Here is a 17,808-nt window from a genome sequence, read left to right as displayed (position 1 = left end):
CTTTGCTAAGTTCGGCGGATGTGAAAAATTTGCCACAAAAGAGCCCTCATGTGGGAACCCTTTCAAAGATGTTTTGATTACTTGATTGGGGACCTCATAAAGCCAAGAAGGGACATGATGTCCAAAGCTTGTGTTGTGTTGTGTTGGATGTGTAGTCAAATCAGCTTGTGTAGCCCAACTCATCACGTCTTGTTCTCTATAACTAGTAGATCTAAGGGTTTCTCCAACAAGGCAAAAGCAATACTCGCGAGTCCCTTATAGCTTGCCCTTTGTAACTGTATTGTGAGGAGAGTCCTCCATGTAGCATCATTGATCCCTTGAGGATATGATAAGTTTGTTTAATATGCGAACCTATTTGTTTTACATGCTTGTGTTGACATCCACTACATTTGCACACCCAAGCCCATTTCATAGCGTCCCTCTCTTTCCCTATTTAAGCTTGCCTTGCACTCATTCCCCGAATTCTACTCTCTCTCCTCTCTCTCTCTCTCTCACAGACACACACACACACAGTTGGCTTATACTCTCTACTAGTGGCTTCCACTACTCTCTCTTCTATTACACTCAAATTGACTCAATTATAGTGTCCAAACTCTTAATTTAATGCCCTAAATTGAGCTCTATTGGCCCAATATATAGCCATATTTAATATGTATGCTCTCTTGGTGGGCAATCTTAATATGTATGCTCCACAGCACCCCCTATTGATCGCTCGGCAAATCAATGCTCATAATGTAGCTAGAATTTTCCCATTTCTGATCGATCTCGCCCAAGTTAATGCTCTAAATTGAGTTGTGATTGGCTCTTTTAGGCCCTAAGTAGCTACTCAGCAAATCAATGCTCAAGATTTTTGCGCCATTTGCGGTCGATTTTGTCCCAAATTCTCCCTTGTTATCCTATACATTTCTCTGAGTATATTTGGTGTTGAGCTAATTCCTGTAACACTCAATTCGGCGAGATTTTTTCCCTGCTGTTTTGCATCTAGCAAAGGCTCTGCAATTTTGGTATGAGTATGGCCTCCATGGTCCAAACGTGTGCTCCCCCCAATGTGGATCAGCATATGGAAGGCTCTTCTGCAGCATTCATTTTCCCCGGTCAACTTGCTTTTGATTGCAGCCCTTTACTAATCAACACTACTGATCAAAGCGCAAACTCATTCACATGGCAGCCCACCAAGATCAGCTGCAGCAGTCCTCCACTTGAGGGCCCATTCACACCCATCACCTCCAGCTCGCACGCAGAGCTTCACGGTGATCCTCATGATGATGATACCGACTACTCCCTCATGCACGCCATAGCTAGCGGCATCACTTACTCAGATCTACTTTCGCTCAATGCTAATTCGCAGCTTTCCGCAGATTTGGACATGGATTATATGCCTCAAGCAGAACAAGTGCAGTTGGGTAATTCACTCAGGACACTTAGTATGTGCAGCGGCGGCTATGGTGGCATCGAACAAGCTCTGCAGCCGGCCGCAGCTGCACCTGCAGAAAATAGCCAAATGCAGAAAGCTTGCAACTATCGCGATGACGTTAAGCTCAGTCATCTGACTAGAACACTCACTTTTCCTCTTGCAAGTCGAGCTCGTCCGGCAAGCAGCATTGGCGGCGCAAGGGCGCCATTGCTTCTTGGAGGCTCTGATGCGCAGAAGCCTAATCATACGATTAATCGTGGAAGGTTTTTGGATAATAGAAATACATGCAGGCAGATTATTAGTAGTTCGGCGGCCACGACAACAACGTCTTGCAGTGGTGGGCAACCTGCAGACGGACAAAGTAAAGCAAAGGCAAGTTTTATACTTCAAGAAGATTTAGAAATTTTCTCATGTAGGAAAATGGAGTCTTTGGAAAATGGAGTCTTTTTCAGTGTTTTTCATACAATGCATAACATCATGAGCTTCTGCTCGAAAGGCACCGCATACCTAGCTGGGTACGATTGGGGACAGGGGACCGTCGGCCTGCCCTAGATTGGGGACAGGGACCATTGGCCCGCTAGAGGTGGGCCTGCAGTCCCCAATCATACCCAACTAGGTATGCAGTGCCTCCCTCACATAAGCTCATGATGTTGAGGTAAGTCACAATGTGAGAATCATTGTGAGAATCTGTCCAAAACTTCTCTAAATTTTGTCCTTTCATGCACTTTTCTCATAAGGTCGTGATCATGCCAGGCTTAGTTATGAGTGATTTGAGCTTATAACTAAGCCTCATCCTTGGTGACATGTCACACAAAGCATTAAATGAATAAGTATGCCTACCTATTTTGGCATAGCTGTGAAATTCAAGGCACAATTGGGAGGTTGAATGAATTATAACTAAGCCTCGTGCGATCATACAACCTGCTTAGTTATTCATTTATTACTCTCTCTGAGCATAGTTGGCATAGTTATCTATAATTGATAATAACTAAGCCTCGCATGACCATAGCCTACTAAGGCCATAGAGCTGGGCCGTACTCAAGGTGAGTAGGGGCGGTAGGAACTTTGCTAAATCTTGGTCACACCCAAGGATTGGGGGATGCCTATTCACAAGAGGTTTCCAGTTGAACGTGGAATCCACCATCAAGTGCCAATGACCAAATTAAGCATCCACATGAATATTTTTCTTTCTTTTCTTCTTGAGTAATAGCTTAATACCTTTATTTTTGCACGGAATAGTGTAGCGCTTGCAGGGTTACGAGAAGCCCAATGATTTTGCTACAAGGAAAAAATTCATGTGCTATAAAGAAAAGGGGTAATTTAATTCATGAAAAAAAGTGTAAATCCACATTTTTAAAAATACCTCTTGAACTCAAATGCTATAAATGATTTTGGAAGAGGAGAATAAGAACTTCTCTTGTCAAGTAACTTGATTTCTCTAGAACTTTAGAGAAATCAAGTTTTTATCATTAAATTTCTCTAAATTTTGTATGTTTTCTCACCTTCATATTCAAATACTGGAGGTAAATTTGTAGGTGGGAGTATCAAGTCATAGCTAGAAAGCTTCAATTTTGGGGGGGGGGGGGGGGGGGAGAGAGAGAGAGAGAGAGAACTAATGTTTGAATGCTTTGAGAAATAGCTAAAGATTTTCTTTTTCTTTTTTGTCATAGGGTGTAAAATCAGAGTCATTTGAGATGACACCTTCTCAAAATCAACAAGAACATTCCTTGCCCATAAGCACCACAAAAGGAGCAAAGCAAAGTAGAAAACGTTCTGCAATCGTAGGTTCTTCTATAACAAGCGTAAAAACTCAATGTATAGAGACTCCCCCAGATGTTGTACATGTCAGAGCTCGTCGAGGGCAAGCTACTGATAGCCACAGTCTAGCTGAAAGGGTAAATTTTTATTCTCTAACTTCATTTTGTATTCAACTTTTTAGTTTATGTAATCTGGTTATTAATCTTTGCTAATTAAGGATTGCAACATTGTTTATTTTGTTGTATATAGGGTTACTGTACAAAATGGAAGTTTTATTTGATGTGGTCAATGATTTTCAACCTAAATATAAACCTTACAATCTACAAATAAAGTATTAGGGAGCTTTTTGATAGTTTTATCTCACTTATATCTGCTAAACACTATGTCTCTTATCGTACACGATGAAATTATCTTTTATCTTGTTCGATAGATTGAAAGATAATTTTTTGTTGTATTGGCTTAGGTCCGACGTGAAAAGATAAGCCAACGGATGAAGGTTCTTCAGGAAATTGTTCCAGGATGCCATAAGGTATTAAGTTTCTAGATATTTTGGGTGCAAATGCATTTTCCAGTGTTTATAGTATTTATAAAGAATAAAAAATTTCTTTGCAATTTTCTTTGAAATCTTGGTTAGAATTTAACTTGTGTTATATCTGGGGGGTTCATCGTTCAATACTCTCTTATATAACGTGCATTCGTAAGATATTAAAAGAAACCTTTTTTTTAACATGTTTGAATGAATAAAATGATTTAGTTTTTAAAAAATAAAATTGAATATAAAAATCTCTTATTTTAATGTATCTCTGTTACATTGCCTTAAATTTTTGACTTTAAAACCCCTCCTTTCAAACTCACGTTATACATTCATATGATGAGAAGTGCCCCCCCCCCCCCGCCACCCACACACACACACACACACACACACCCACCCAAAGTGTTATATACCTTTTGATAATAAATATTATATTATAAGTAACAAAGCACTCCATATGATATTTTGAAAATAAGCACTTTCATGATGCTCATGCTTGTCAATATCATGGGATACTCAGGCCTCCACTGTTTTTTTTTAGGTTCTTGGGAAAGCTATGATGCTAGATGAGATCATAAATTATGTCAAATCTTTACAAAGGCAAATAGAGGTAAAGTCTCCCTTTGCTGACTACAACACAATATTTTTGTCCTTTTTATTGTTTTTCACAGGATTTTAGTTTTCATAATCTCCTAAAAAGCTTTGTAATCTACATGTAGCAGTTTCTATCCATGAAGCTAGCGGCCGCAAATCACTCGGGAATAGCATCCATGATTATAGATAAGGTATATCTTTCATTTGCATGTGCATGTGTGTGAGTGTGTGAGTGAGAGAGTGTGTGTGTGAGTGAGAGTGAGTGAGTGAGTGAGTGTGAGAGAGAGAGAGAGAGAGAGAGAGAGAGAGAGATCATTTTCCTATAGGATGATTGCATGTTGAAGAGAAAGATGACAGCGTCTCACTATGCTTGACTTGCTCTCTTTGTAGGGAAACTATAGGTCCTCAAATGTGGAGATTTTTGGAGATCTAAGTACTTCACAACACCAACTCATGCAATTAGAGCCTTTGATTTCATCCTTGATGCAATGAAAAACAAGATAATTCTATGTATTGAGCGAAGCCTAATAAGCATGATTATTCCACCATCATGCATTAATCTTCATAAAATACAACTGAGTGTACATACTTTCGTCATAATGTAAGCAATGAAACAATACTATAAATTCAACAATATTTTCATAGTTCTTGGATCCCAAATAATCAACACCTATTAGAGAGTTTTTTTTTTAAAAAGAAGTTATTTTCTTTTTCTTCAAGAAAAGGCATTTGTTTGAACAAATGGTTCTAAAATCGGGCACGGCAAACCTTTACGACTAATCCATAGCTAATTCACATGTAATATTGAAATATTTTTCTCTCAAATTGGTGGTGCCAATTTTGCACTTGGTGTTTATTAAAAGCAATCAAGGGGAATAAACTGAACTATTTCTATGCATAATGATGTGGTTGCATACGAGCTATTCTGTAAGACTCGACGGTTTTCAAAAGTATCCTATGAGCATTTTCGATAGGAATGAAGCACAAGGCAGCAAGCATGGATTGAAAGTGTGTTGTGAATGCAAAACAAAGTAGTGAGCATTGGTTTGCTTTGTATGGTTTGATGTTTTTTTCGTACTCTAAAACAATGTTGGAATCACCCCAAAAAGAAAGGACTTTTGATATGCATGAACCTTTGGTGAGTTGCTATTAAAAATAAATAAAATTAATTTTGACATGCTTCGAAATACATACTAAGGGCATGGTCATGCGAGGCTTAGTTAGAACTAAGTCCTGACATCCTGTGGCAGGAGCTCAACGCCATGACCGTCTGTAGGTAGAGAGAGGAACAACAAAGTGCAAGCAAGAGAGAGAAAGATGGCACTGACCGACAGTGGGTGGGCATAGTTGTGTGACTATGCCTTTTTAGGCATAGTTAGCCTACTATGCCGATGGATGCATGCGAAAAGCTACCGACTGTTAGACCTTGCCGGCTCAAGTTACAAGAAACTAAGCTCCACGTGACCATAGCCTGATAAACCATTCATTAGCTCGCTCTAGAGTAGCTAGCCTTTATTTTTTCTCTCCTTCCGCCATTTTTCTTCTTTCCTAGAAGGCATCTCACAACTTTTCCCTTAATCAAACTCCATATCCAAAATATGGTCGACCTACCTCTCTCCAACTTTCACTTTTCAATACATAGTATCTTTTCAAAATGCTTCAACATCTCGAGTTAGCTTCAAAAGCACCCCTAATCCCTAGGATTTGACCCTAGCACGTAGACACTAAAAAGACAAGTTTAACCACTAGGTTATTCGCCTTGGCTGCCCTTAGGACTCCCTTAAGCACTAAAAAAAACAAACCCCCCCCCCCCCCCCCCCAAAAAAAAAAAAAAAAGATTAATTAATGGTTTGTAAAAAAGTCGTTTTGGCTAACTACTACTTTGCCTTTCACCTATACGTTTTGATCAATATCTTGTTAGATTCTTACTAAAAGCAATGCATGCAAAAAGATATGTAAATGTCAACAAATGTTAGTTCACTTGGAAGAGTCATAGCCTACGAGTTCAAACGTGGTAGGTTCAACACCCCTTGAGTGCTCGAAGACATGTTATAGTTTGAAGGGGCGTTTTCCATGTGTTTGGTCAACCTTATCGGATCGAAAAGACTCACCTTAAGAGTTGGGTGTGTGTGTTGTGATTTCAAAGTTATAGTTGATTCTCAGGAAAAAAAAAAAAGATATGTAGAGGAAAAAAAAAACATACACAAACATATTTACAGGAGACCAAGACCATCATTTTTTGGATGTTTTGACTTGTCATAAGTCAAGTAGTATGGGTGACTCAACACTTTCTAATCCTACAAGTCATGGAATAGAATTAGGGAAATGGTTTTTGTAACTATTTGTCAGATAGTTCACTGCAGAGTCATGTTAATATACCAAGTGAACTCCATAAGTGGGGTTTTATATTTTTAATAATGTAAGAAATTTAATAGAGATACATTAATAAAATTATTTGTTTGTTTGCAAAACTCATATTTTGTGAGTGAATTGTATTAATCCCAACACCAAAATTACAAGACAACCTTAAGCTCAGGCCGAGCCATGAGGTTCTAACAAATACAAATTGGATGACTACAGCCTCTCACCGAGGCTAATCATAACCAACTTGACAATGTAGGTGAACTATAGATAATGGATTTTACGTGTTGCACGTTGACAACACGGCTTGCCGTGTTACCATATACATGTGGTAGTGATGTGTGTCAACACATTAGGACCGCCAGGGCAATTTTTCCCTCTTTAGGAGGTTTTTTCCCCCGTGCATTGTATATACGCCCATCACTCTAGGGCTATCCATCTTTCCATTGTACACTAAGTAACACACTCTCTATTGTGTTTCTTGAGCTTCCTTCGTCTTCTCCAAGCTGTGTGTGTTTCTCTGCAACCCTAATTCCAACAATTGGTATTAGAGCAGGTCACGCACGTCCTCCCGGGCTTAGTTGCTAGCTGCTCCAGCACACGCCTGCTCACTTTCTCCGATTTCAATGAGCTTTGGCGAGCGCTCTCAATGCCTTGTATGGGTTGAATATATTGACCTCCCTTCATTTTTGTGGCCTTGTATCAAGGAGATCATTGCCACTTTAGGCTAGGTTCTATATGCTCCTACCATCAACTCACCCAACAGGAACAAAGCTTATCTTCTCTGGAACACCCAAAATCCAATTCCTGAAACAATGGACATCACTATACCAAAAATAGGGCGGGTAGTGCTGTACTTGAAATGGAGCTCCCTTGCTGGAGAATGTTTTCATTGCAATAAATTAGGGCACTTATCCAAAAATTGCCCATGTGTCTCTTAAAACACTGCAAATCTAATCCCCTCTTATCCTTGAAGTAAAAGTAAGGCCCCTCGGGAGCAAATATTTGGAAAATCACCCACAACTATCCACAATATCAGTGAAAATCCCTCTCCTCAAGTACCACCCTCAACATCTCCTGCTTATGCACATCCTCAAGGCATGGTTGCTAATAAGGGGATATCTAGACCCCTCTTTAATGCAGGGAGCGAGGCAAGGGATTCTAATGCCAAAAATAATCAAGGGTCTTCATCTGATAATCCTCATGAGTCATGGGGGTGTCAAGATTATGGATAAAGGAAAAAGACCCATAGATGCTGAGGGCTTTCAGTCTGTATCTGCCAGGAAAACATTCAGACCTAGACAACAGTCTTCAGGATCTGCTAGCCCTGATGTTTTTGATATACTGCATGATATGCCATCACCTGACACATTACCTGCAATTAAAGATGCAGGTCATACTACTGAAAAAAATCAACATAAAAAAGATGTACCTGCCATAAACAAATGGATTCAATATGGACGACATTGATGAGGGGTCTCAAGATATAGGCCACACAAAGGGTTCTAAACACTCCATAATGAGAATAGCTACTCTCAATGCTAAAGGCTTGAATTGTCCCACTAGGATGGCAATGTTGCACTTTTGGATCATGCAACAACATTTATATATAGTGCTTGTGCAGGAGCATAAATGGCACAAGAGAGAGGGATAAACCTTTCACTTTAAAATATCCTCATGCTTTTATGGGGGGAAGAAAAACGAGTATTCTGGTCCTCTGCATGTAGTCAATTTTGTATGCTTCTAACAATATGAAAGAGAGGGTCATACTTTGGGAATGGATTGAGGACATGCATCCAGGTAATGGTATTGTGGGTGGTGACTTCAACATGGTCACCAGGGGGATGGCACACAAACACACACACACGCGCACGCGCACGCACAGGCGAGCATGCGCAAACGCACATGAGCTTGCACACGCGCAAACACCCATGCATGATAGTCCGAGTTAGTGTTAGTGTACATGCATACATCACGAGGAGGATTAATGTAATCGTGTATGTGAGCTATGATCAAAGTCAAATTGATAGGTATACACATTCACCCTGCCCAAACAGGCTTCATTGGTGACAGATCTATTTATGATAACCTACTTACAGTCCAATTGGGTATAGAGCATGCTGTAAATTCCAAGGACAGGGTTATGTTTCAAATTGATTTGTCAAATTGATATTTCTTTAATATTTTACACCTTTGGGTCCATCTCCCATTCCACAGAGGCTAGAGAGAGAGAGAGAGAGAGAGAGAGAGAGTGGCGGTACATCGTAGGCTAGAGAGAGAGAAAGATAGAGAGAGGGGCCGTACATCGTGGGCAAGAGAGATGCAATGTTCTATGGTTATCTTGCAATCTGTAACATTTAATGGCCTAAAATCTTATGTGTAGCGGAAATTAGCATGAACATAGTGGGCATTTCATTAGAATAGATTCCTAATGAGAATTACAAGAGTGCTTGGGTGGAGAGAGCAACAAAAAGCATAACACCTAGTTAGATAGCATCGACAATACTTTCAAAAGAGAGAGATATTAAGCTATTGACAACAGTTGAGGACCGGATTTGCATGGAGCCGGTCCCCCCTCCAAAAGGCTTTGTATTATGGTTTCTCCCATCAAGAGAGACATTGTACAATACAATTCTTTGTGTTCCTTCAAGACTAGCTAGTGCAATGAAGATGGAAGCTTCATACACCAAGCAAAACACTTAATCAAACACAACTTGAATTATCCCCGTTCTCAGACCCAAGACCTCACACACCTTCGAAGATGGTGAGAGCTAGCAGGGTATGAGAGTAGATTGAGAGGAAAAAGAAGTATCTTACGAGAAAGATGTACATCTCCTCACATAATCACTCATATTAGCATAGCTTAGCTTAGTAATTAGCTTGGTAGAGAAGATGAGCATGCATTGAAGCTTGGCTCTTGGTTGGATTTGCATCCACATGCCAAGAGAGTGTTGATGTAGGCTTCTATCTCACAAGCTTGGAGTAGGTGATGAGCTCTCCATTAAAGCTTGGGAGGAGATAGAGTATTCTTCCTTCACACATGGTCAAGTGTGAGTGTGTGTGTGTCAATGCCAAGCAAAAATCAGCCCCCCCTCTCTCTTGGGCGAGCCCTAGCTGCTAAATAGGTCTGGCTTTTGCCTCATTGGACCTCCCCAGGTCAAGCCAATAGGAATTAAGCAGCATAAGTGATAGCCTTCTGACATGTGTCCCCCTTTCCCCTTTTGTGAGAGCTTCAGGTAATTAAATAATTAAACTAAACTCTCATTGTTTCCCTTTGCCTCCTGGCCAATAGGAATCAGGCAAGCCATGGGGCTCCTAAATGCTCATTGGACCCCTTGGGAGACTGCCCAATAGTCTTCTAGGAGACTTAATTCTCATTGGTTTCTTTTATTAAATGTTTTTAAATTAATTAAACTAGATTTACTCTAGCTTAATTCTCATTGGTCCACTTCAAGGGTCTTCCAATAGGAATTGGGCACACCTTGTGGGCATCTGGCCTAGGGAGCTGACATGTGTCCCTCATTCCCTTTGTGTAAAGGGAGCCTGTGTGTGTGTGTGTGTGTGTGGCTTTCTCTCTCATCTCCTACCTTTGGGGCTCGCCCCCTCCCATGTAGGGATGTGCAAAGACTTTTAGGGCACACACTAAGCATCCAATTTTCCCTAGGGTTGACCTTTGGACACAACCTTTGAATTTTGGAACCTTAGCATTTTGGAAGTCTTAATGGGCTGAACCTTAGGGTCTTTTTGGCCCATTGTTTCACATGGCTCTTTTGCAGATGGCCCCCCCTTTGGATCCCTATTTTCCCTCCTTTGGATCCCTACTGTGGCCGGTCTGCTAGCTTAACCAATATTCTAGCTTTTTCTCCTTGGCACTTCCCCACATTAAATGATCAGTTTAATATGAGAAAATCATTTAGGAGAATTAGATATTGATTATTATGACATTACCTCTCTCTTGAAATCATAGTCGTCCTCGACTATGGTGTAGAGAAGATAAAGCATATGCATGAGTCCTTTTCTTAGCGGGTAGAGGATCCCTATGTTACCCTACGACATCATTCCATAATGGATGACTAGTCCATTTGGCGCTTGAGAGCCTGAGGCTGCCGCAAGCATGTCTGCACATTAGTCCTATCAGTCTTCCATAGTAGAGTGACAAGCTCTACTTGGTGTTTGGGAGACGTCGTCTCCGCAAACTTGATCTAAGCATGCATACTACTTCATTTTTGTGCACAAATAAAGAAAAAGAGAGTCTTATAAGACAAAAATTTTTGTTCATTTTTAACATTTTGTACATTTGCTTACTCTTGGGAAGCATTGTAAGCATTGACAAGGTTTAGGTTATCCTTTAATTGTATGCCTTGCATCCATCTAGCATCTTCAAAAGGATAATTCTTAAACTTAATAAGATATCGTCGGATAGTCTTACCGCCTCTTAATACCTTGTCTTCATGTCGGAGAATGGACTCGGGCTGCAGCACCTCCTCGTGGTCCTCGATCTCCGGTGGGTCTTCAATAGTTGGTTCTTGAGGTGGCTCTCCTTTGTAAGGCTTTAAGAGGCTCACATGAAAAGCATTGTGTATGAGCCAATGATTGGGCAACTTAAGTTGATAGGCCATCTCATTGATTGGCCTAAGAATCTGGAAGGGACCATAGTACCTTTTTGCTAGTTTAGCATAGTACTTTTGGTGGCCCGTAGGATTCTTGCCCGTCGTGTGCCTTAATCGAGCCTTGGGAAACTTTAACAAGACCCAATCGTTTTCTTTAAAGGCTTGGGCTCTTCTGTGCTTGTCAGCAGCAGCCTTTTGCCTTTGCTGTGAGATAGAGATAGCATCCTTAATCTTTTGGAAAGATTCTTGTAGGTCTCGGCTATACTCATCTGCAGCGAAGATCTTCCCATGTACCTTAAGTAGCAAGGGACTTTTTGATCTTCCCTCAATTACCTCGAAAGGTGCTTTTCCTGTGGAAGTATGTACAGTGTTATTGTAAGCATACTCTACTAAAGGTAAGTACTTCTCCCATTGGGATCTTTGATCTACTTCCGTTACATAGGCTTTTAGTAGATCAAGAATGGTTAGGTTAGCTATTTCACTTTGGCCATCAGTTTGTGGATGATAGGCCGAAGAGAAGTTTAGCCTTGTTCCTAAATTCTCAAAGAGACCCTTCCAGAAATTACTGGTCATTCTAGGATCTCTATCCGACACTATGGACATTGGCAAGCCATGGTACTTGAAAATTTGTGAAATGAAGAGGGTTGCCATTTGATGGGCTTTGATAGTCTTTTTGACAGGTATAAAATGAGCTTGTTTACTGAACCTGTCTACTATTGTCCATATTCCCGTATTCCCATGGATAGACTTAGGCAATCCAAAGATAAAATCCATGGATATGCTCTCCCAAGGTGAATTAGGGATTGGCAAGGGTTGAAGCAATCCAAGTTGCTTCCCTCTATCAAATTTTGTCTTTTGACATACCACACATTTGGAAACATACTCGTGTATGTTCACTCTCATGGTAGGCCAATAGAAATATGTTTCAATTCCCTTTAGGGTAGACTGAATCCCTCTATGCCCCGCATATGGGGGAGCATGAGATTCATACATTACTTTCTCACGTAGTGAGTTAGTAACGCATAGTCTATTGCCATAGAGAAGATAACCATCTTGTAAAGTAAATGGTTCTTCTTTCTTCCCTAATGCAAGGGCTGAAATCACATCTCTAAAATCGGGATCAATAGCATACTCATCTATCATTGAAGATAGATCATTGTGAGTTGCTATGGAAACCGCATTCACTCTCGGTCGTCTTGAGAGTGCATCGGCTACTTGATTATGCTTGCCAGCAATGTGAGCAATATGAAAATGAAATTGCGAAAGGAAATTTGCCCACCTCATTTGTTTGTCGGAGAGCTTGGTCTGCGTCATGAAGTACTTAAGACTTTGGTGATCCGTTCGCAGAATGAAAGGAGTCCCCAATAAATAGTGCTTCCATGAGTCTAAGGCATGTAGAACTGCAAGGAGTTCTTTTTCGTATATGCCTAGAGCTTGCTCAACAGGGTCGAGCCTTCGACTCTCATAGCCTATGGCGTGCCCTTCTTGGAGCAAAACAGCCCCAAGGCAATCACCACAAGCATCACATTGGACCTCAAATGGTTTTGAGAGATTCGGTAGTGTAAGCACAGGTTGAGAGATAAGCTTTTCTTTAAGCTTTTCGAAAGCATTGTTCTCCTTAGCAGACCACGTATACCTAACATTTTTCTTTGTTAGGTCATGTAATGGTCCCGCAATTTGTGAGAACTTTTCTATGAAGCGTCTATAGTATGCACACATACCTATAAAGCTTCTTAGTTCATGAAGATTCCTTGGTTTAGGCCATCCTTTTATTACCTCTAACTTAGATGGATCCATTTCGATTCCATCTTGAGAGATAATGTGACCTAAATATTGAATCTCTTGCAAGAAAAATTCACTTTTCTTTCGATTAACATAAAGTTTATTCTCTCTTAAAACTTGAAATATTACCTGGAGGTGTTGCTTGTGTTCCTCCAATGAATTAGAGTAGATGATAATATCATCAAAGAACACTCCAGTGAAGGTTCGATGAGGCCTGAACAGCTTCTCCATCAAGCGGTTGAATGTGGCTGGTGCATTAGTCAAGCCAAAAGGCATGACAATGTATTCGTAAAGACCAAATGTAGTACGAAATGCGGTCTTTACAATGTCTTGATCAACTATCCTTATTTGATGATAGCCACTTTTTAGGTCAATCCTACTGAAGTAGGTCGATCCTTGTAGCTTATCAAATAGGTCTTCTACCCGTGGAACGGGAAACCTATTCTTGATAGTGATCCTATTTAGTGCTCTATAGTCGACACACATACGATATGTGCCGTCTTTCTTTTGCACTAATAGCACAGGTGAGCAAAATGGAGATGAGCTAGGCCTAACCATGCCCTTCTCAACTAACTCATGCACTTGCCGCATAATCTCCTCTTGTTGAGCTTGAGAAACTCTATAAGGAGGTTTGTTAGGCGGTGAACTTCCTGGAAGAAGTTCAATTGCATGGTCGTCATTACCTCGTTTAGGAGGTAGCTCACAAGGGATGTCGTCAATAAAGACATCTTGAAACCCCTTGAGAAAATTGGATAACTCTAATTCCTTTTGGTTGCTTTTATTTTCTTTTGCTAAAGCATTAGGTTCATTTTGAGAATCTTTAACAAAAATCATGTACACGGAAATAGAGCTCTTTATTGACTTGTTGAAAGCTGGTGTATGTACAATGGGGATGGTGTTACCCATCTCCTTAGCATCTATATACATGTCCTTTTCCCTGAACTTAAAGGAGATTCTCCTTTCAGGAAATTTAACATGGGCAGCCAGGCGGTCAAACCATGGTGCCCCTAGGATTACATCCTCATGCTTGAGAGGAGAGATAAAGAAGTCCTCTTTGTCCACATAGCCTTGGACATGAAGCCTCAATTTCCCGATTAAGGGAGTGACTGAAGCTTCTTGCCCCTTGAAGGCACTGTCTGCGGGTAGGATATCTCCCATCTCGTAGGATTGTATGCCTAGCTTGGTGGCTAACGTAGAAACAGGGTCAAAGAGAATAAAAGCATCATGTTCTCTTACCTTTCCCCAAGCATGGCATAGAGGAGATCCTTTGTGGTGAGTTTGATGAATCTCCTCCTCTTGGATTTCAACCAAAGAAGCTCTAGGAGGATCTTGGCGGTTGTTCTTTTGGGGACAAGCGCGGTACGCATGCCCTTGTTCGCCGCACTTGAAACACCGGTTATCTTTACGATAACGCTCAAGCTCTTCAGGAGAGAGTTTATTCTTTCCTTTGTAAACTCCCTTCTCTTTAGCTTTGTTGGAATTGCCCTTAGGAGACTTTTGGACATTGTCCTTCCCCTTAGGCTCATTGGAACCCTTGTTTTCCGGGGGCTTATTATTTCTTTTACCCCCCGTTTGGAAATTGATTCGCGAGGCCACCATAGTATGGTGTATTACCGCCGATATGGTACGTGGCCTTTGGGAGTTGACATACTCCGCCATTTCTTCGGTTAAGCCCGCACAAAATTGTTGCTTTTGCTCTCCAAAATCCAACTTTTTGAAGACAGTGGCTTTGAGTTGTAGGTCCCAAAACTTGTCTACATATTTGTGGATGGATTCATTGGGAGAGAGCTTTAAGCTTCGCCATTCGGTGAGTACTTTGTCTTTGGCATCGGTGGCCAAAAACTGCTTCATAATGGAAGCTCTTAAAGCCTTCCATGTTCGTGGAGCTTCACCGTTGGCTCGTAGGCTAGACCACCATTGTCTGGCGGACTTTTGAAAGTGCATAGCTACATGGCGTAGCTTAGAGGACTCCGTGAAGCCCTCATCTCCAAACGCCGCATCGAATTGTTGGATAAAGGCCAAAACTTTGTCTGTAGCACCGAAGGTGCCATCATAGGTAAGGAAAGAGATGCTCTTCCCTCCCTCTTTGAATTTCTTCAACTTGGACGACCTCTTCCATGCGGCATAGGATTTCCTATGGCCTCTTCTTTTCGATGGTTCAAAAGTTGCACCATCACTTTCTTCAGAAGATGAAGAATTTGAAGAAGGTGGAGAAGAGGGTGACCTCTTTCTCACCTTTTTCTTGTCTTGATCTTTGTCGTCTTCACGATAGCTTTCATAAGAGGAAGAGGATGAAGAAGATGGAGAAGAGGGTGTCCTCTTTCTCGCCTTTTTCTTCTCTTGCTTTTTATCATCCCTCTTTGAATTATGGCGTGGAGAAGAGTGTGATGGTCTTCTCCGCTTTGGTGGTGATGGAGAGCGTTTAGCCCGCCGTCTTCGTGGAGCCATCTCCGCCGAGGTGGCGGGAGACTCGCTTCTTTCTCGTTCCTTCGGTGGAGGCTCTTGAGTTCTCCTTTGGGAAGGAGATGCATCATCAAGAAGTAAGTTCTTGAGCCCTTCATATGGATTCTCTTCTTCTTCCCGAATCGGAGAGAGACCTCTTTTGGTAGTCTCACAAGGAGGCTTCCTAGGTGTTCTCTCGTCATGGTGATGAGCTTGGAGAATCCCGTGAGCACGGAGCTGCCGTTGCACTTCACTTTGGAGAGATGGATTGCCCATGGCTTGTTGAAGCCTAGAAACAAGATAGTTAACAAGCATTGAAGCATCATTAGTAGCTTGCTCATGAGCAAAATCAAAGTTATCAACATTAATTTCACTCTCTTACTATTGTCAGCCATTCTAACAACTTTTAGGTGTAAACTTTTTAGGTGTACTTTGGCACTTCAAGCCCTAGTTGCTACTCCTCTTTACCCCTTTAGAAAAAGCACTCAAGCTACTGTACCCGCGGCTCGAATACCATTAATTGCAAGGAATAGAAGAGAGGGTCTTTCGACACCAAACAGCACCGGCTCCTGTCAAGCTTCTAATAGCTCAATAGTGGTTAAGCCATAGGCAAGCCCCGTAGGACTCCACTATTAAGACCATAGCTCTCGACGGTGATGCCCCGTTAACTGCACAAAGGCAGGCGCACTGCAAGGCTGAAAAATCCCTATTCTACTTACTCACAGGCAATTAATAATACCAACCATTTGTAGCTAGCTTGAGGACCTCCCTTCTTGAGCAAGAAAAGAGAAACCTTGAGCTCTGATACCAATGTAACATTTAATGGCCTAAAATCTTATGTGTAGCGGAAATTAGCATGAACATAGTGGGCATTTCATTAGAATAGATTCCTAATGAGAATTACAAGAGTGCTTGGGTGGAGAGAGCAACAAAAAGCATAACACCTAGTTAGATAGCATCGACAATACTTTCAAAAGAGAGAGATATTAAGCTATTGACAACAGTTGAGGACCGGATTTGCATGGAGCCGGTCCCCCCTCCAAAAGGCTTTGTATTATGGTTTCTCCCATCAAGAGAGACATTGTACAATACAATTCTTTGTGTTCCTTCAAGACTAGCTAGTGCAATGAAGATGGAAGCTTCATACACCAAGCAAAACACTTAATCAAACACAACTTGAATTATCCCCGTTCTCAGACCCAAGACCTCACACACCTTCGAAGATGGTGAGAGCTAGCAGGGTATGAGAGTAGATTGAGAGGAAAAAGAAGTATCTTACGAGAAAGATGTACATCTCCTCACATAATCACTCATATTAGCATAGCTTAGCTTAGTAATTAGCTTGGTAGAGAAGATGAGCATGCATTGAAGCTTGGCTCTTGGTTGGATTTGCATCCACATGCCAAGAGAGTGTTGATGTAGGCTTCTATCTCACAAGCTTGGAGTAGGTGATGAGCTCTCCATTAAAGCTTGGGAGGAGATAGAGTATTCTTCCTTCACACATGGTCAAGTGTGAGTGTGTGTGTGTCAATGCCAAGCAAAAATCAGCCCCCCCTCTCTCTTGGGCGAGCCCTAGCTGCTAAATAGGTCTGGCTTTTGCCTCATTGGACCTCCCCAGGTCAAGCCAATAGGAATTAAGCAGCATAAGTGATAGCCTTCTGACATGTGTCCCCCTTTCCCCTTTTGTGAGAGCTTCAGGTAATTAAATAATTAAACTAAACTCTCATTGGACCCCTTTGCCTCCTGGCCAATAGGAATCAGGCAAGCCATGGGGCTCCTAAATGCTCATTGGACCCCTTGGGAGACTGCCCAATAGTCTTCTAGGAGACTTAATTCTCATTGGTTTCTTTTATTAAATGTTTTTAAATTAATTAAACTAGATTTACTCTAGCTTAATTCTCATTGGTCCACTTCAAGGGTCTTCCAATAGGAATTGGGCACACCTTGTGGGCATCTGGCCTAGGGAGCTGACATGTGTCCCTCATTCCCTTTGTGTAAAGGGAGCCTGTGTGTGTGTGTGTGTGTGTGGCTTTCTCTCTCATCTCCTACCTTTGGGGCTCGCCCCCTCCCATGTAGGGATGTGCAAAGACTTTTAGGGCACACACTAAGCATCCAATTTTCCCTAGGGTTGACCTTTGGACACAACCTTTGAATTTTGGAACCTTAGCATTTTGGAAGTCTTAATGGGCTGAACCTTAGGGTCTTTTTGGCCCATTGTTTCACATGGCTCTTTTGCAGATGGCCCCCCCTTTGGATCCCTATTTTCCCTCCTTTGGATCCCTACTGTGGCCTGGTCTGCTAGCTTAACCAATATT

General features: G+C 41.5%; 1 protein-coding gene across 1 annotated transcript; it reads left to right on the top strand.

Annotated features, from left to right (window-relative positions):
- Positions 1-225: 225 nt before the first annotated feature.
- On the top strand, positions 226-4,951 carry LOC147465303 (uncharacterized). The gene is made up of 6 exons (XM_086519309.1): positions 226-1,786; positions 3,085-3,309; positions 3,636-3,701; positions 4,246-4,314; positions 4,427-4,489; positions 4,689-4,951. The coding sequence occupies exons 1-6, from the start codon at positions 1,007-1,009 to the stop codon at positions 4,788-4,790; spliced, it is 1,305 nt and encodes a 434-aa protein (XP_086375435.1). The 5' UTR covers positions 226-1,006; the 3' UTR covers positions 4,791-4,951.
- The last annotated feature ends 12,857 nt before the right edge of the window (positions 4,952-17,808 follow it).

This window comes from Adiantum capillus-veneris, chromosome 1 (genome assembly GCF_014529385.1).
Source record: "Adiantum capillus-veneris isolate H3 chromosome 1, ASM1452938v2, whole genome shotgun sequence".
NCBI lineage: Eukaryota > Viridiplantae > Streptophyta > Polypodiopsida > Polypodiales > Pteridaceae > Adiantum > Adiantum capillus-veneris.
Note: the sequence above shows the minus strand (reverse complement) of the source record. Positions and strands in the feature narration are given on the sequence as shown.